Source organism: Rhamphochromis longiceps, linkage group LG20 (genome assembly GCF_057381845.1).
Source record: "Rhamphochromis longiceps isolate RC_006_pf linkage group LG20, R_longiceps_female_GT1.1, whole genome shotgun sequence".
Lineage (NCBI taxonomy): Eukaryota > Metazoa > Chordata > Actinopteri > Cichliformes > Cichlidae > Rhamphochromis > Rhamphochromis longiceps.
Genome location: NC_140576.1, coordinates 23,448,026 through 23,465,427, shown reverse-complemented (window position 1 = coordinate 23,465,427; position 17,402 = coordinate 23,448,026). Strand labels below are relative to the sequence as shown.

General features: G+C 37.5%; 1 protein-coding gene across 2 annotated transcripts in view; it reads left to right on the top strand.

Annotated features, from left to right (window-relative positions):
* The window catches only part of LOC146645351 (metabotropic glutamate receptor 4-like), a 226,903-nt gene that overhangs the window by 146,951 nt on the left and 62,550 nt on the right, over nucleotides 1-17,402 (top strand). For both annotated transcript variants that reach the window (XM_085394975.1, XM_085394974.1), the window contains one exon: nucleotides 9,311-9,527. In XM_085394975.1, coding sequence (XP_085251101.1) covers nucleotides 9,311-9,527 — 217 coding nt within the window. The remainder of the gene's footprint in view (nucleotides 1-9,310; nucleotides 9,528-17,402) is intronic.

The following is a 17,402-nucleotide window of genomic DNA, read 5'->3' as shown; positions in this document are numbered from 1 at the left end:
AGTGTGTTTGTACGTGTGTGTGTGTACGCACATGCACGAGTGAGTGGGTGCTTGCATGTGTGCATGTGAGTTTCGAATTGAATAAACGAACAATGACAAAACGAGTTGTGTAGACTGGTTTGTATATCATGTCAGATCCAGGGCTTTCACCACTGCAAAACCTGTAAATCAGGTCCTGGAACACTAAAATAGAAAGAAATGTTTGGTTCTAAAATGCAAACCAATTAGTGACACTGTTGCTAGTTATGGTGCAAAATAAAGTCGAGCTTAGAAAGTGTCTTGCAATTAATCTATTAAACTAAAAATTAAAAAATTCTAAATTTTGTTGATCTCCATAAAGTATTCAGGTATATAGAAGCCCCCCATATTGCTCCACTCTACTATTTTCAAAAGCTGTTTCCCCATAACAACTTTATGCAACCTTGCACTGTGGAGCAGCCCAGTGTTATTTTTAATTACCTTTGGGTTCTGCAGGAAACAACTAACCTGGCAAAAATTGGAAAGATTTATGCTGTAAGGTTTGGCTCCTTAACATAAAATACTGGCAACTCTAATTCTCAAAAATTAACCTACGAACCAGTTCCTACATTTCTTGGCTATCAGCGACAGCATGGAAAAATTAGTGATAGCCCAGGATGTTATAAAGGCAGTGGAAGTATTCTACACTAACATATGCAGGAATTACTTCCGTACTTGTCTGATGTTTTATTTAAATGTAATTTTCTTTAAAACAACTTCCTTAAATTCAGCATGATTAAATATTGATTAGCTGTCACAGATTCTGCTCATAAGTTTGTGGTCATAATTTCTAGGAGAAATGATAGAGGGCGTCCAGTTTGATGGTCTGATGATCAAACCTTTGATTTTCATGTGGTCCAGGTGGCTTCAAAGAGTAATGACCTCCACCTTGCACTCGAGAGTTTTGCAGCCAAGTGTGGAGTGGCTGGGATGAGAATTGATGCTTCCAAATCCAAGGGCATGGTTTTCAGTCAGAAAAGGCAGTTGCCCACTTCAGATCGCAGATGAGTTGCTGCCTCAAGTTGATGGGTTTAAGTAGTGTTCATGAGAGTGGAATGGGAGATTGACAGATGGATTAGTGCAGCATCTACAGTGATGCAGGTGCTGTGCGGTTCTGTTGTGGTGAACTCATGGCTGAGCACGCAAGTAAAGTTAGCGATTTACTGGCAAATCTATATTCCTATCCTCACCTATAGCCACAAATTATGGGTAGTAACTGAAAAAAGTAACTGATCATTGAACCAAGGAAGGGAAGCAAGTTACTTCTGAAGGTTCTGGAGCCATCATCAAAGACTGGCTAAGGAGCTCATTTATTCAGCAAGTAACATGTAACATCATATGAGACCATTGTTTCATCTGCCTGCATCATGACATTTTTCACCTTCTCAAAAATAGTGTTCTGGATGTGGTGTTCAGAGCTGCCTACCATCAAAGCCAGAAACTTTGAAATGTTATAGATGACCAAGTTGATCATACAAACAATTGATCTTTAAGGTACACGCTGTTTATGTATCTTTGGTGAACCATACAGACTTGGCGTAGCTTCCCCTGGATATGACCTGTAGTATGAGGTCCAGTCAATAGCATTGTCTTGTTCTAACTGCCTCAGACAATCTTGTTTCAGCGGCTCGTAAGTATTTTTTTCACTGAGCATCGACAAAATTGTCAATTGTCATTGATCAGGTTGTTGATCAATCGTCATTACAATGTATTTATTAACAATCATGAAACTGAGCTCACAGCCCATTATTTGTCAGTGGTGCTAGTTTCAGTCATTATGCAAATGTGCTGTTACTTCTCCCACTGAAAACGTTATGTCGAGATGAACAGAATCAACTTTTTGGGATTTCCTTACCTGGATGACTGAGCATGCATCAAAACACATTATTTTGTGTTTCCACATTATTTAAACTAAGATTGGCTCATTGCTTACAGGTTTTACATGGGCAGCACGTTTCGTCATAAAATATATATGTTGAATATGAAATACTCATAACTTCAATCTCAGTATTATCAGTATTCACCCATGTAATTCACATAAAGCACCTTATCATACGGAAACAATATACATTATACTATTTGAGCCTAGTATATAACAACACGGGTGGTGTTGTATAAATCAATGTAAGGTTAGCAGCAGGTGAGACGGCTTCATTCAAACTTTAAGACAAAAAATCAGAACGTTTTATATAAAGCAATGTGAGTTATCAATGGACTCTTCCTGTGAACTGAAGCTAGGAGCAGTGCCAAAGTATTCTTACACAGCTCTTAATGTCTGTTTTTGCTTCCATCTCCTGAGAGCAATGAGTGCCCTACTGGATAGAAATGTCTGACAGTTTCTGTCTATCTTGAGATTTTCAGTGGTCTGAATCTATAAGGATTTTAGAGTATATTAAAATTACAAATACTGAGATGCTAGCAAGCTAATCTTGCAGGTGTTAGTTGACAATGGCTTTAATTACCTTGCTGCTGATTGGACTTGCCAGTGCCATTTTTTCTTTAACATTCTAGCTGCTCTAAATCCAATTAAAGTTTCTTTTAAGCAGGACTTTTTTTATTATTATTGCATAACACATTTTTTTCCTGTGTATTCATTTTTTTTATGACAGAAACACACAAAAAACCCAATTTTTAAAATTTATTTTTAAAAGATAGTGTTTTTATATCTTTTATCCAAGTAAAACTATCACTGAAATTCAAAATCAGACTCACAAGAGCGACCTTGCCAAGAGTGCAGCAGACACTGTGGCAATTATAAAGTGTCGACTGTTGCATAAGTCACAAAGCACTGGACTTGTGGGTCTTGTGGGTGTTGGGTCCACAAGAGGATGGATCTATGTGGTCTGATGAGCTAACGCCTGCCTACCAGGTGTTCACCAACAAGCCTCTGCCCCAGGGTTGGGTCCAGGATGTGGTCCTAGTATCCAGCTCAGCCTAACAATGTGAGGAACTCATTCATCCAGGAAGGACCGAGAGCAGTGCTGTTGCTCCTCTGCATTGAAAGGAGCCAGTTGATAATGTTCAGGCACTTGGCCAAGATGCCTCCTGGGTGCCTCCTAGGTGAGGCATATCAGGCATGTTCAACTGGGATGAGACCTTGAGGCAGATCCAGGACATGCTGGGGGGATTGCTGGCTTGGCATATCCCAGAAGAGCGGGTGGCGGGGGAGAGGGAGGCCAAGTCTGCTTAGACTACATAGAACATAGACCAGGGTAACTGGTTAAAAAAAGATGATGGATGGGTAGACAGATAGTTTCACATCAGCATTTACCTCATTTACATCAGACCCATGCAAGACAAATACAAACACACACAAAAACAACATTCATGTTTGCTCTGACCACTTTGATACGAAACTGCAGACTGACTAAACTGATCCATATCAAAATAAAGCAAAACAGACAGTGGGGATTTTTCTCTAGTTTCTCTCCACTCCTACTGAAACCAAAGCAGTTAATCTGGGGGAAATACTGTTGCCGAGGGTGAAGGGTTACAAAATTTCTTCAGATAATTACCCTCATTGTTAAGATTCTATGTAAAATTGAGTTAGTAAAAGGCAATACAGAGTCCGCTTATATGTTGTTGAGAAAAATACTTGGCAAACTATAAAGAGTAGAAGTGATTAAGCACCTGTAGTATCGGATCTGATTTTGATCCTGGGCACAAGCATCTATGTGGAGCTTGCATTGTTCTCTTTATACTCACTATATTGATCTCAGTAACAATGGGTGGAAAGATCTCAGCGGGCTTTATGACTCAGCAGATTCGTCCAGTAGTTATTCACAGGGTCAAGCCAAGCTTTATAGATAACGTTTTTTTCCCCTGGCAGGAAAGGTGTCTTAATGATAAGAAAAGTAACTGAATATTAGAAAGCATATAAATGTCATTAGCACAGCAATATCTGTCACTAAGCATGACACTACTGCTTAACATACCATTGGCTAAGAATGGAAATCTACTATGACAGGATTTACTGACTGGATGCTTCACCTTGGATGACATCCAGTTTTATGTTCAGCTATTTTTTAATTGAAGACTACAGCTGTATGCCTAAAGGTGCTATGGCTCTCAAGAGCATCTGTGAAACAACACAGTAACTACATTTACAAAACTCTTTATATGCAGGTAGAGTCAAAAGTGTTTTGCAAATTAGAGACAACAGCACAATTTAGGGAATAGCTGGAATATGGAAACTGGAAACTTTAAAATAAAAGCTGTGCCTTTTGAAATACGTTGGTTTCAGCGGTAAGTCACGACCATTACTTCGAGAGGGAAATGTTCTCCCTCTCTGGTTTGCATTTCCCTTTTTCAAGTGTCACTGCGCCTTCCATGTAAATTACAGGTGATCACACCAATCTGCCTCCAACCAAAGCAATCAGAAGGAGGTTTTTGGTACAAAAATTTATGACCAATTTCACCGAGCAACCAGTCATTCTCTAGTTAGGGAATACACTGATTGGTTGGCCATAGTTTTTCCAAAGGGTCTCATGGCCTGTGTGACCGAGGCCTAAAATGAAAATCAGATTATATCAGCTGTAGCTATCTAGCTAGATAGCTGAAGACTTGTCTGAGAATTACATAAAAAGTTTTATGCCATAATAATATATTTTAGACTAATTTTCTAGGTAGACATGAATTACATCAATATATACTCTAAATTCCAGTCATAATTCCCACACATCAAATATATTTGTTCTCAATTAGTGTCCTTTATTTTCTTATTTTAATCAGTACATGTTTTGCTAGTTTATAAGAATTGCCTTGGTTTTGATTACGAAGCTAGTTTCAGCCACTCCCTTGTTCATAAGAGGTCAACACAGCGCATACATAAACATGTACATACATGCATTTTACATACTTATTGCGCTTTCTGACACAAGCTCTAAGGGATTTGTGTCCATTAGCTAATGAACCAAGCATGCTTACATAAGGTTTATCACCTTTTTTGTCATGTTTTATAGTGAAAAAATGTATTTAGTTTTGGAAAAATAAGTCATCATTAAATCTTGCATATTATATCATGAATATAAGTGTTCATTTAATTAATATCTATTGCACCTTTTAAGTAAACATAAACTGTTCATAGGATTCTGGTGACAAGTTAATTAGACGACGGATGTTTTTAGTTGAACTTAGTAGTTAAACCTGCAAATGTATCTGGAACCATTGTTTTTATCTTATTTTTCTCTTCTTGTTTTCTTCGCTTAGTGAAAATACATTTTAATAATACATCAACACCTCGTACACAGTAACACCAATCCTAAATATGGACTCTTCCTGTGAACTGAAACCTTTTTTCTGCTTTCATAGATAAAAAATATACTCCTTTTACATTTTCATAGGAAGTATTTGCAGAAACATTTCCAAAGCCCGACTAAAGCTTTTGATTTTTCTTCCCCAGCAAACACTGTAGATGTATAATATTTCTGTACAGTTCTAATGAGCATCATTACTCCTGCATTGATGCAGTGCCAAATGAGCTCATTGAATTTTTAAAAAGGCACAGTTATTTAAAGCAAGTGATTTGAACATTAAATCTGCATCAAATATCTTCTTGAGACTCACATCACAGCAATTAAACATATTTCCTAAGCCCATTAGAAATTAAATGGATAGTGGTGGGGTAGGGTAGGTGCTGATTAAAAGAGCTCTATAAACTTGGAGAGGAGGGAATAATGTACTGGCATTCCCTATACTGACTGAATCACAAAAAGCTCATCTGAGAGGACAGCAAGTTCAGCCGCTTTCATCTCAGCCTGAACAGATGGTAAGTGTACACAGCATTACTAGAACCAAGTCATTTTTAAACAACCTACTAAGATCTTTATCACTGAATGTGTTTACGAGTGTAGTAATCCATGCTGAATTCATCTGCTCAGAGCAAACCCCTTTCTTATGTCAAAACCCCCATCAAAGCGCCACACATCACGTTTGTATTTTTTCTCCCGGTATCTTTGATTCACTGGAGGTACATCAGGCGGCACCTGTGCCGAAGAATTTAATTTCTTCAGCGGATGCTAAGAAGCGACTCTGTTCTATTAGAGGGAGCACACTGTTCAGGACCATCGCTGTAGTCCAGTGAGCAAGAAATCTTGGCAAGACAAACACGATAAGCTCTGCCTCTCCTGAATCTTGACAGAACGCTGAAATTGTGTGATTGTTACAGGAGTGAAAATCCCTCAGGTGAAAAATACAGCAGCGTAGCTTCACAGCACCTCACACTTATTTGGCAGATATGAGTCTGGACATGTCACAACAGCACTGCAATACATGGGAACAGCAAAATTAAAAGACCTTCTTTGAAATCCAATTTTCATATACTATTCATAAGATCCATATATGTTATTGTTTTCTGCTATAAGACTTCCTCAGTTCAGCAAATTAGCTTCAAAATTGGCATTTTATCTTTAGAAAATTAGCTTTTTATGTCAGCTTCTTCTAAGAAGACTGAACATCAGTTGGAAAATACAGTAACAGCATAAGCATAAATAGCAGGTACGGCCATAAATGTCAGCAGGAGATGGTTGATTAGATGCAATCTGAGTTTTAAATGAAACATCTGGAAAACGAGCTTAAAAGAGACAGGATACTATAAGGCAGATGCCAGAGGCAGTATGATACATGTGTTATCACCTCATATTTTATTCTGGAAGGACATACTGTGTTAGGAAAATTATTAAGATATAACATCTATCACTCTGACACATGACTCGGGGAGCAAATTTGGGGTGTGAATGGCTAAAAAGCTCATTTTCGCTGTATGTTAGAGCACTAAAATAATCTAAAACAAGGCATCATTAACACCTTCCAAACACCTTTGTACAACACTTAACTTTCATCCTGCTGAATCTCGCCTGTCGTCTCATGACGTCAAAAGAGTGAGAGACAAAAAAAATATGATTCACACGATTAATTTTTCCAAGAGGGAGAGAGAAACAAAGGTGGAAAAAAAGAGAACAGAACAGACTTAGTGGTTAAAAGTACACTGACCTGCTTATGTTACAGCAACAAAGTGCTGCCAGTCTGCAGGGTGCAGACTCAATAGCCAAATACTACAACAGGGCAGAAACACATGTAAGTCGCATGTTAGTCTCTAACATTTATTCAGTGATCAGAGCTTGTGAGGCAGGGCAGTTTCTACAAGCAATACTAACTTGACACAAGACAAGTGACATAGAAATGCTCTGAAGACAAGACACAGTGTGATAACATGCAACACACACAGACAGTCCATTATAAACCAACACAGACTTCCCTTTTCTGCATGTTCTCCTCTTTGAAGAAAATCAACTTAACAAGGCTGTATTGAGTGGCTCGCTTGCTGCATCACAATTCACTTCCTAAAGCCAGGTCTGCACAGAATACAGTCTTAAGTACAGATTTAAGGCACCTCTCGTTCCAGTTTTACCAACAAAAAACAAACGAACAAAAGTAAAGTCATTGTGGAGTAAAATGAGTTGCAAGGAGCTGTAGGTCACGGGCACAGATTGAACAGCTGTACTCCTAGCACAGGCTGCACAGTGGAAGCAGAATCAGTGCAACGCTGCAGCTGACCACATCAAAGGCCTCAGCTGTGGGAAGTAAGGGAGAGAGGAAGGGACAGTATGACTCCCACAGCAGTCTTACTCCAGTTTGTGGAGCAAATATTGGTAAAACAGGACTTTCAGCTGGTAACGTTTACTTTCATGTAGCACTGTCAGAACACAAGCGCATCAGAACATAACTATCCACCTATAGTCCTACTTCTTAACATAAACAATTTTTTAAAAAGCTATCTTATCATTAAGTTAAAGCAGTAACTAATTTATGTTCTTAAATATTACATGGTTTTAAGTGGTTGGTGTCAGGTTATCCCTCCATCTGTGCATCCTTTGATGTCATTAGGAATGCTCAAGAGTGTCATGATTTGTTAGACTCCCCAGAGCTACGCTGAGGTCCCATGGCACCCCAGCATAGCATTCAAACAGTATTTGGAAAGAATGACATTTTATTCAGGTGTCAGTCAAATTCAGATATTTTTACCTCCTAACTTGTCACTGAAAATGAATGTTTTTTGCAGTTAATCTTTATTACAATAGAAATGTATTCACTTATTATAATTATAAAATTATGCAATATCGCATTGATTTGTCAACATTAGGATCTTTTGGTTGTGTATTATTTTATTATCTTGACATTTTGTGTGGGGTTTTTATGTAAAATACTTCCTGTATTACGACTACTTAAATAGGCAGAGCTGACCTTAGGACATGCGCTCTACTTTGGCACTGGATGTAGGAAAATGTAATTAAACACTGTTTTGGCCTTCAGCAAATGTAATGATGCTTTTTGCATCTACAAGCTGATTCGATCACAATGAGGGAAAAATGGAGCAACATTAAAAGAGTGTCCATATTTGAAATGGACCCACATTACTGAATGCCATAAAATCTGGTCAGTTAACTTTCAAACTGTGCAGCACAGATCCTATAAGAAGATCACACAAGCTATGACAGCCACAAATCTGAAATAACTTGAGCAAGCAAAAGTTGAGACGAAGAGTTTTCTGCTAGAGGCGGCAAAAACACTTGTGTAGTGCAACTAAGAACAAAGATACATTTCGGAAGAGACGCATGTAGAGACTCTGAAAATTGCACTTGCCAGTATAAGCTCTTATTATGTGTCCTGGATGTTTTAAAGGATATTTATTAAAGAACATAATCATTTCTTTTAATAACTATCTCAAGATAAACCAAAGCTGTTTCCATCACAATAATGAACTTGACTTCCTTTTGATTATCTTCCCTCTACTGAGCTACACCCACACCTCGTTTTCTACTTGTAAACTATACTAGGAAACAATATGGTAATCATTACTAAGAAACAATAATATCTTTATGGAAACTGACAAGAACATGGGGTATTATTTCAGCTCTGGAGACAACACCTTTGCTTTTGTGCTTATATGTTTTTCAACACCAAAATAAATCTTGCTGTGAAGTCATGAAGAGATTAGTGTTGCTTGACTGGTGTGGAAAATAATTTTCAGAAAGTATTGTAGCTAAGCCTGTGATCATCAGGACTATTTAAAGCAACAGTGTGCGAACTGCCGAGGGAGAATAATCTACAATGAGTACATGAGAGATATCAGCAGCTGTTAGGTGTCATATTATTCAGCAGTTTGTTTTTTTGTACACAAAACTGTGTGGAACCTTTTTGCTGTATATATAATTAATTTGCACAAAGTATATTATTTATATATTTCATCATGCATAACCATCACATTTCTTGATCTTCTCTTCCTCTCTCGCAGATCCCTCAGGTGAGCTACGCTTCTACAGCTCCAGAGCTGAGTGACAACACCCGCTACGACTTCTTTTCCCGTGTGGTGCCTCCAGACACATACCAGGCACAGGCGATGGTGGACATTGTCAAAGCTATGAACTGGAACTATGTCTCTACTGTCGCTTCAGAGGGAAACTATGGAGAAAGCGGGGTTGATGCATTTATTCAGAAGTCCCGAGAGGACGGTAAGTCCTTCTTCAAACATTTCCACAAGCATCCCCAGGTATTTAAAATTATGTTAAAGTGGTTCTCGTTTTTGAATCTCATTTTGTCAACCACCAAAAGTGTTTCCGTTTGAGTGAGAAAGAAATTCAGCCTCTGAAGTCTGAAATTGTAAACAGCATGATATTTAAAACTTTTTAAAAAACTGCTGACTTTAAAGATTGACTTTAAACATGATCATTTTCACACAGAAGCTGGTTTTGTTGCTGTTGCATTATTCTTTGTGTTGCGTGCTATTGAGAGATGTTCATAAAACAGGGTGAGGTTTGAACTGGTTATTTCGATTTCTTAAACTGAATTAATTGCTGTCAAAATGATCTGAAAATAGTTCTCAGACAGGATCAAGAGTCTGGCTTCAATTTTCTTGTTCTGGCTTTACCACTAACTAGCTGATTATCTTAAGCAGAGATGGCTAATGGCTAATGCTGTAAATTTGAACCATTTCAGTGAAATCTGCGTTTGCAACTGTTATCTCCATGGAATAATATGAGCTACACAGGTGTGCAGTCAGAGCACTGAGGGAATTAATTTTGATTATCAAATTCTGAGAAGGCTCAACAGAGTGGCAGTGAACCTGCAGAGCTAGCCTGAGGCATCATAAGGAGATAGCACTGCACAGTGCTGGAAATACAGTCAGTTTGGTGCAGCAAGCTGCCGGTACACAGTCAGCCTGACCCCTGAACTTCTTCTGTAGCAGAATGTAATCACTACAGACATGTCCAGTACTCTCTGTGCCACTGCGTCCATTCAGTTTCTGCCAGATTCAAGCTGCTGCCTATCATCAGTCTTCCTGGAAAGGCACCGACAGCAGAGCCCCCTGTGTGTCCGGCTCAGCTACCTCTTTGAACAGTCCACACAAAGGGGGAATCAAAGCCCCACAGGGAGATTTAAACTTTTCCTCTTCTTTTTTGGAAAATAATGTTTTTTCCCCACATACTTTAAATTATGTGTTTAATACTACTTAATACTGACCTTGCACATACACTGTATCAGCTTAAAAAAACATATTACATCTTTTAAAATCCCAGACTACACATAAAAAGAGGCAATGAGTTCTGAAGTCATGCCAAGAGTGGAATCATGCTCTAAATGAATGGAAAACGAACCTCAGAGAAATGTTCTTGCACATGATAATATGTTGAGCACAAGCTGGTGTAAATGATTAGCTTCAATGTGTTAACTTAAAATAAGTTTTTCCTATATTAGAAAAACCTATTTTATAAATCTTTGGGATTCTGAGTTTATGATATGAAACATAATGAATAAAACCTGTAATTTATGTCATGTGAAATGAAATTTTGAATATACTAACATATACTTGATAATATACTGAAAGAATCTTAAGTAATCCATGATCTATATTAATCTACATAATCAAAATGATAGCCTTCTGAAATCTTATTTTTTGGGGTTTTTTTTTTTTTTTTTTACACCATCTTGGTTTAACTGAAACACTTTTTATTAACAGCTGTCATATGAAAAACAATATAAACAGTCTTGAGGCTACTTTGCACTGTCTTGAGGAATCCATTTCCACTGTTGCCACATCTTCAGTGCTCAAGTGTAATCTTGTTTTGCATCATTCCCGAAGCACATTAACAAGTCTTTTAGGAATATTGGTACTTCAGCTGGAACCTGAACCACATGGTATGGGCAAGCATTCTGTTTCTCAGAGGGAACAGACAGGTTTATCAGCTAACAGCCTATCAGAACTGTCATTCTGCTGCTTCAGATTTCAATCTATATCTTTTAACTTTCATCGGTAGAATTGCTCTCAATCACTCTTTGTTGTAAAAACAGTTCAAACACTGAGACAACTGGCTCATTTATCAAATACACTACAATGATAGAAGACAGGCTATCACAGTGGAACAGACAATAGTCTAGAGCAATGATTGTTTTAAACAACTGTAATAACTGATAACAACTGATAATTTGTGAACAGACATTACCTGAACTGGTAAAATGCTATTATATCAACATTTTTTTTAGGCCTAAAGATTAACTAACCTGTTCCAAGTTGGTTATATTCAAGTTGCGTTCAACTAGCATTGTTCTATATATCCATGTATATGCACTGATGTAGATCTACAGTACCACTTGTGTTTAAAAAAAGAAGCGTTTATTCTTATATAAATGTGAATTCTTTGATTCCTAGTCTTGTGTACTTTGACGTCACATATACATGCATATATTATACTCACACACACACACACACACACACACACACACACACACATGCATATATATATATATATATGTATATGTATGAAAAGTCCTGTCAAGTCAGCCCATCTATATGCTTTAAATTGGACTGGAGCAAAACTTTTACATGTCGGCTTTTAAAGAATTGTTGAATCCAATCCTTTGGTCCAGTTCAGGTCTTTGAGTGATTATGTGAGCGAGACAGACAGAGGAGAAGCAGACAGCTCTGTCAAAATCAAATCCACAGGTATTTGGTTGCTAAATGGGTTCTGCAGTTGTCTGCTCACATAATAAAACAGCCAGATCACAACTGGCCAAATGTTCTGTCTCATTAAACAGCCAAAGGCCATACTGAGCAACAGTCTCCCCTGCCTAATGTCACCGTGGCCCTTTGCTGTGCTGTTTTGTGTGGAGAAAATCAGCTTTTTTCTCTAACATTTTCCATGCTGAAGGAGGTTAAAAATAAAGTGTAGTCCTATTGAATAAAAATGAAAATATTTTTTTATTAGGCTTACACAATCACTGGATTCATAAAACTTCAATTACTAGAATTAGTTGTTTATTCTGTTAAAACAACAAAACCATCAGGTTTCATACATAAAATCTGAGTAGAATTGAAACTTATGCCCAGTACTACTTTTTCATTGAGAATATTGCTAATTATGATGTTGATGAGAATCAGGCAGTTGTGTTGACCCTCAAGCTGTATGATGTTAAGGTCCTCTTGTCAACACGCTCCAGATGTTTCTGTGGTGTGGTTCAGACAGTTATATCTCTACTGAGTCCCGAGCAAGTTTCAGCCTCATAAATGGATATTTATAATTTTTCTAGCAGTACCCTGCTGTTTTATGATTCTGTTTAAGACTAGCTGGAGGACAACTGTAAAAAGTGCCACCATAATGCGACAAAAAGTAGTCCGGCCATTTATATATCTGCAGAGCTTTACTGTATCTTTGTTTGCTTCCAAGCAAAATAGAAGTGAACGAATGCATTGCTGTTTGGTATTCAAAGGAGTGTAAGTCCTGGGATTACTTGTGTGTGTGTGTGTGTGCGCGCGTGTGTGTTGGATGATTTGGTAGAGCTGGAAGCAGCGGCACAGGTGCTAAAGTGTTGTGTTAGATGTTTGATAACACAAGGTCCTACTGTGAAATAATCTGGTATCATTGATCCAAGCTCACTGAACTTTCAAGAGGAAACTGAATTAAACTGATTTCACACAGCATTTGATCAGACTGGCTGGACAGAAAGGAAATAACCTTTACTGTTTCTGTGAAAGCAAGCATGAACTACAAGCGGGTGAGCACAACTAAGAGATCCTCAAGAATGGGCATGCATTTCACCTAACCTTGGCCTTCTTTGTACAGTAAGATGAGAACTGAGTTGAGATGGGTTGAAATGCTTCTTGTGGTTCCAATAGCAGAGCGGTTAGGGTATATACCACATGTGTGCATATCCCTTTATTGATGTAACCACTGATCAAATATCTCCCTGGGGTCATTTGCTGTGTGTTATCCTGCTGGTCTACCTCCCTCATTTCCTGTCACTATGCCACTAACAAAATAAAGGCCAAATTCTAAAAGGTGCCTTAAAAACAGCTTCAAATGACAGCATCGTTTTAGTATTACTAGGCAAAATTTACAACTGAATCGAACAAAATTCAATTTCACAACGAACTTCAAACTGACTGTTCAGTTTCACATGAAATATCTAGACTTTCTTCATCAAGTAGGAGTCTCCTATATTCAGTTTTAACAGCCTCTTTAGAGTTCTGCTTCTGTCGCAACAAATCAAAGAATAACACTCTGCCAATGCAGGGCAATACAGGTAAATGCATGCGATTGTTTACTACATGCCTAATGACGCTAATATACAAGAAGACCAATCCTTTCCAGATGGCCCAGAAGTCTGAAATCAAAGTGAAGATTATAGAATATACACAGCTGCTAATGCTAATGGTCAAAGCTCCTTTGACTACGATGACCTGGATGACTGAGAACCTTCACAGACCTATGTTTGTTTGTTTTTACTGTGTTAAAAAAGTCATTTCCAGTAGCTTTTCCAGTAGTTTGCATTTATTGCATCTAGTGCATACAGATCATCTACGCAGTCAAAACCATATTGCATACATATCAGCTCTCCTTTCAGCATCTACTACTTCCAACATTTTTTCTTCTTCAAAAAGGCATCATGAAGTCAATTTTTAATAACCACATAACACATTTGCAAATCCTTCTCTCACTTTGGTAATACAACCTCTAAAAGAGAGGTACATTTACTGTTCTATCATTCAAACATCATGAGTATTTCTATATCCTTTCTGGGGTCCAGGTAATTTCACTGTAAGATTCTTTGGGATGATTCATGTATAATTGTGAAAGTAATCAATAGAAAGTTAAAGACCTCTATTACAATTGCATTGAATGAGAAATAGTATTATTAAAGGCCATGACTTCTATTTTTCATAGGTAAGAATTGTAGATGCTAAAAACATGTTGGGACTTGTGAATTACTCCTTATTTTGTTTTGTGTTACATTGATGTGAAACTTTGTTAGTTACAGTAATGCAATTTCTGATTGAGCACACGAAATATGTTGACTTTATCAAGCTTCAGCTATGCTAGCCATTCTGTGATTATTTCATGCTTCTTAGAATAAAAATTAAAACCCATTACATAAATAAACCACTATACAGTGTTGTCAATACTATTTATGCTAGGCAATCTGGTAATCAACTAAATACATCGGCGATATAATATAATTATAATATAATTTATAATTTGTAAATCGGCGTAAATAAATCTGGTAATACCTGAAATGAGTAAAGAAAAACAACTGCTTATTTATGCAAGATAATTCATAATTTTATTTGGGGGGTGGGGGGTGGGGGGGTGTTATATTGGTTGGGTCTGATTACCCCCTAACCCCCCTGGAAATTATGCCCCTGACTAAATTGATGCCAGTCCAAAGAAATGAGAAGTGAGATCATGACCAAAATTATTGGGATTCATACACAGACGACATAAATATCTAATAAAAATTTCATTGCACACTCACTAAAATAGTTGTCAAGATATTCCTACAAGTATCAACCACAATATAATAATAAATGTTAAGTATGGAGATTGCCAGCGTGAGTGGGTTTCACTCCAATGATGACAGTGGATTTGTGCTAATCCACCCAGTAGCTGTTGAAATATTTGTTGTTTACCAACCAACACATATTACTCTTCCTAGATTAACTGCACTAGGGGAAATAGTTCCTAAGCAGCTTCAAACAGGCTACTTCCCTTCATGTAACCATGCCACTTCTTTAAAAGTTATGAAGAGCAAATTTTAGACCACGTTTGGTTAAAATCTCAAAGTTTAATTTTGAACAAAGAGTAACTCACAGTTTCTGCAAAGTAAGGCCACTCAGGAATTTGTTTAGTCATGCTGAAATACATTATATTCTGAAATGACAAATAATATAATAAAAGAAGAAGAAAGCTTTTGTTTTTTTCACTACTTTATTTTCACTGTAAGGAGACACAGCAGAAGAAAGATTCAGGCATAAAATATTAACGCTAGACTATTCAAATGTCACATGCAGGACCTGTTTGCATGAGCCTCATAACTATGTCAGCCCCTGTTTGGGCATGATAAACAGTGTCATCATCAGGACAGTTTGTCAAATGACAGCATGTCAGGCAACCATTTCATCTGCTGTTGCTGGACTGTGACTGAAAACTTCCATCATTTCAGACACAGAGCTGTTTTCCAAAAGCTGTTTTCATTTGGGCATATCCTTTGTCTCAAACTGCCTCTTGGGATTAAGGCTGGAGTGTCATTATGGAAAATGATTAAAAGAAAAGAGGGATAAAAGTACGGTGCCTTGTTATAGACACCATTGAAATGCAAGACCGTCCTTGATGCACAAGTCTTTGGTCCTTCACAAGATTTTGTTGTGTTTGTGATTCTGTCCGAAAAGCTGCTATTCCTCTAGTGTCCTTATTAGAGAGCGCAGGTCTTCTATAGTAATGGAAGGTGCACTCTGTGTCAGTTTATTCTCACCTTGTGAAAAGAAGTGCCATTTTCTTTCAGTGGATATTGTATACCTATTTATTGCATCCTTTATATAATCAAGTTTAGTGAGTATTATGGAATCAGACGGTCCCAGTATTTGAAATGAAAGGTGATTATTTTGTTTTTCATCTGAAGCAAGCCTACAAGACGAAACCTTAAATGTCAGTATGACAACGTTTCTTCCCCCTGCCCCCCATATGGCGGGGGCTTTACTTTTCCTAAATTTGGACACTGACATTGCAATCTGCAATTAATTGAATGGATAGTATAAAATTGTAATTAATCAGATTTCCTTGCAAATGACAGTAGAAGCAGAGGAAAAGGGCAGCAAATATAGCACAGCGCAGGATGACAGGGGGATTATGCAAATGTTAGAAATGAGAGTTGCGTACTGCACCCTTTGTCATGAGGGAAATGTCAAGAGGAGTGATTTGAATACTCATTAACCTGAAAAGCCGTGAGAAAAATATTGTCAGAAGAGTTTTTCAATAATATTGAAAATGTTTCAATAAACACAGGCTATTACTTACTTATGTAAATTCACCTTATGATTTTATGATACTATGGCTATAATTAAGCTATCACTATGACAAAGACAGAATACTATAGTCTGTTTAATGAATTGATTCTTATTAATACAGCTTTGTTTTGCTGTGATAGTAAGAATTACTAGAACAGGTAATCAATTCAGAAAAACAGATGACAGCATTATGTAAATTTATAGCTTTGCATTATAAAGTGTACTATTCCAATTATACAATGTGTGGAAGAAAGGAAGTCAGAAGACCGGAAGGAAGAAAAGACGCAAGGGAGGAACATATTCCTGCACCCCCGGTTTAACATGTCAAACACAGGAAATCCTTAAGAGGACTTAGACAGCTGCTCCTTCCACTTCAGGCCTTGTTAAGTTCTGATGAGTGCCATATTGGGCTTCCGAGGGTAAAAGAAAACGTTAGGGGATTTTTCTCGTAAACTGTACATCCACCCATGTCCTTGGTATTATACTTGAAACCCCAGCACTGTTCACCTATTGAAATTATTTAAACTACCTTATCAGCACTAAATGGCCAAAGGCAACAAGACTAGAAGCCACAGAACCATTCAAAGGCTACATTTAGATTTCAGGATTCATACATAAATCATGTTGAACAGATATAGAAATGAAGTTATCTAATTTCATTAAACTCATACTGTAACATTTTGATGGATTTCCAAATGCTTTTGACAATTTTAATTTAGTTACATTGTTATGCTGTTCTGTCTACTTAGCACTTCCCTATTTTCCACTGTTCATTACCTTGTTTGATTAGCACTTTGCACCACTTTGCAAATGATTTCATGCCTTTACAGCTGTCACAACTACATTTTCAAAGGATGCTTTATGTTACTTTCAACCACCTGGAACTTGATTCCTCAGACTGAAAATCAATGAAGGGTTTTAGCTGCAGGTGCGCAGAGAGAGAACGATTGTCAAGACTTTGCCACTGATCTTGTATTTGCATAATGTGCTTTATCTCTATCATGTCACAGAGAATTGCCAACCCTGCATTGCAGAATATCTCAAACTTTCA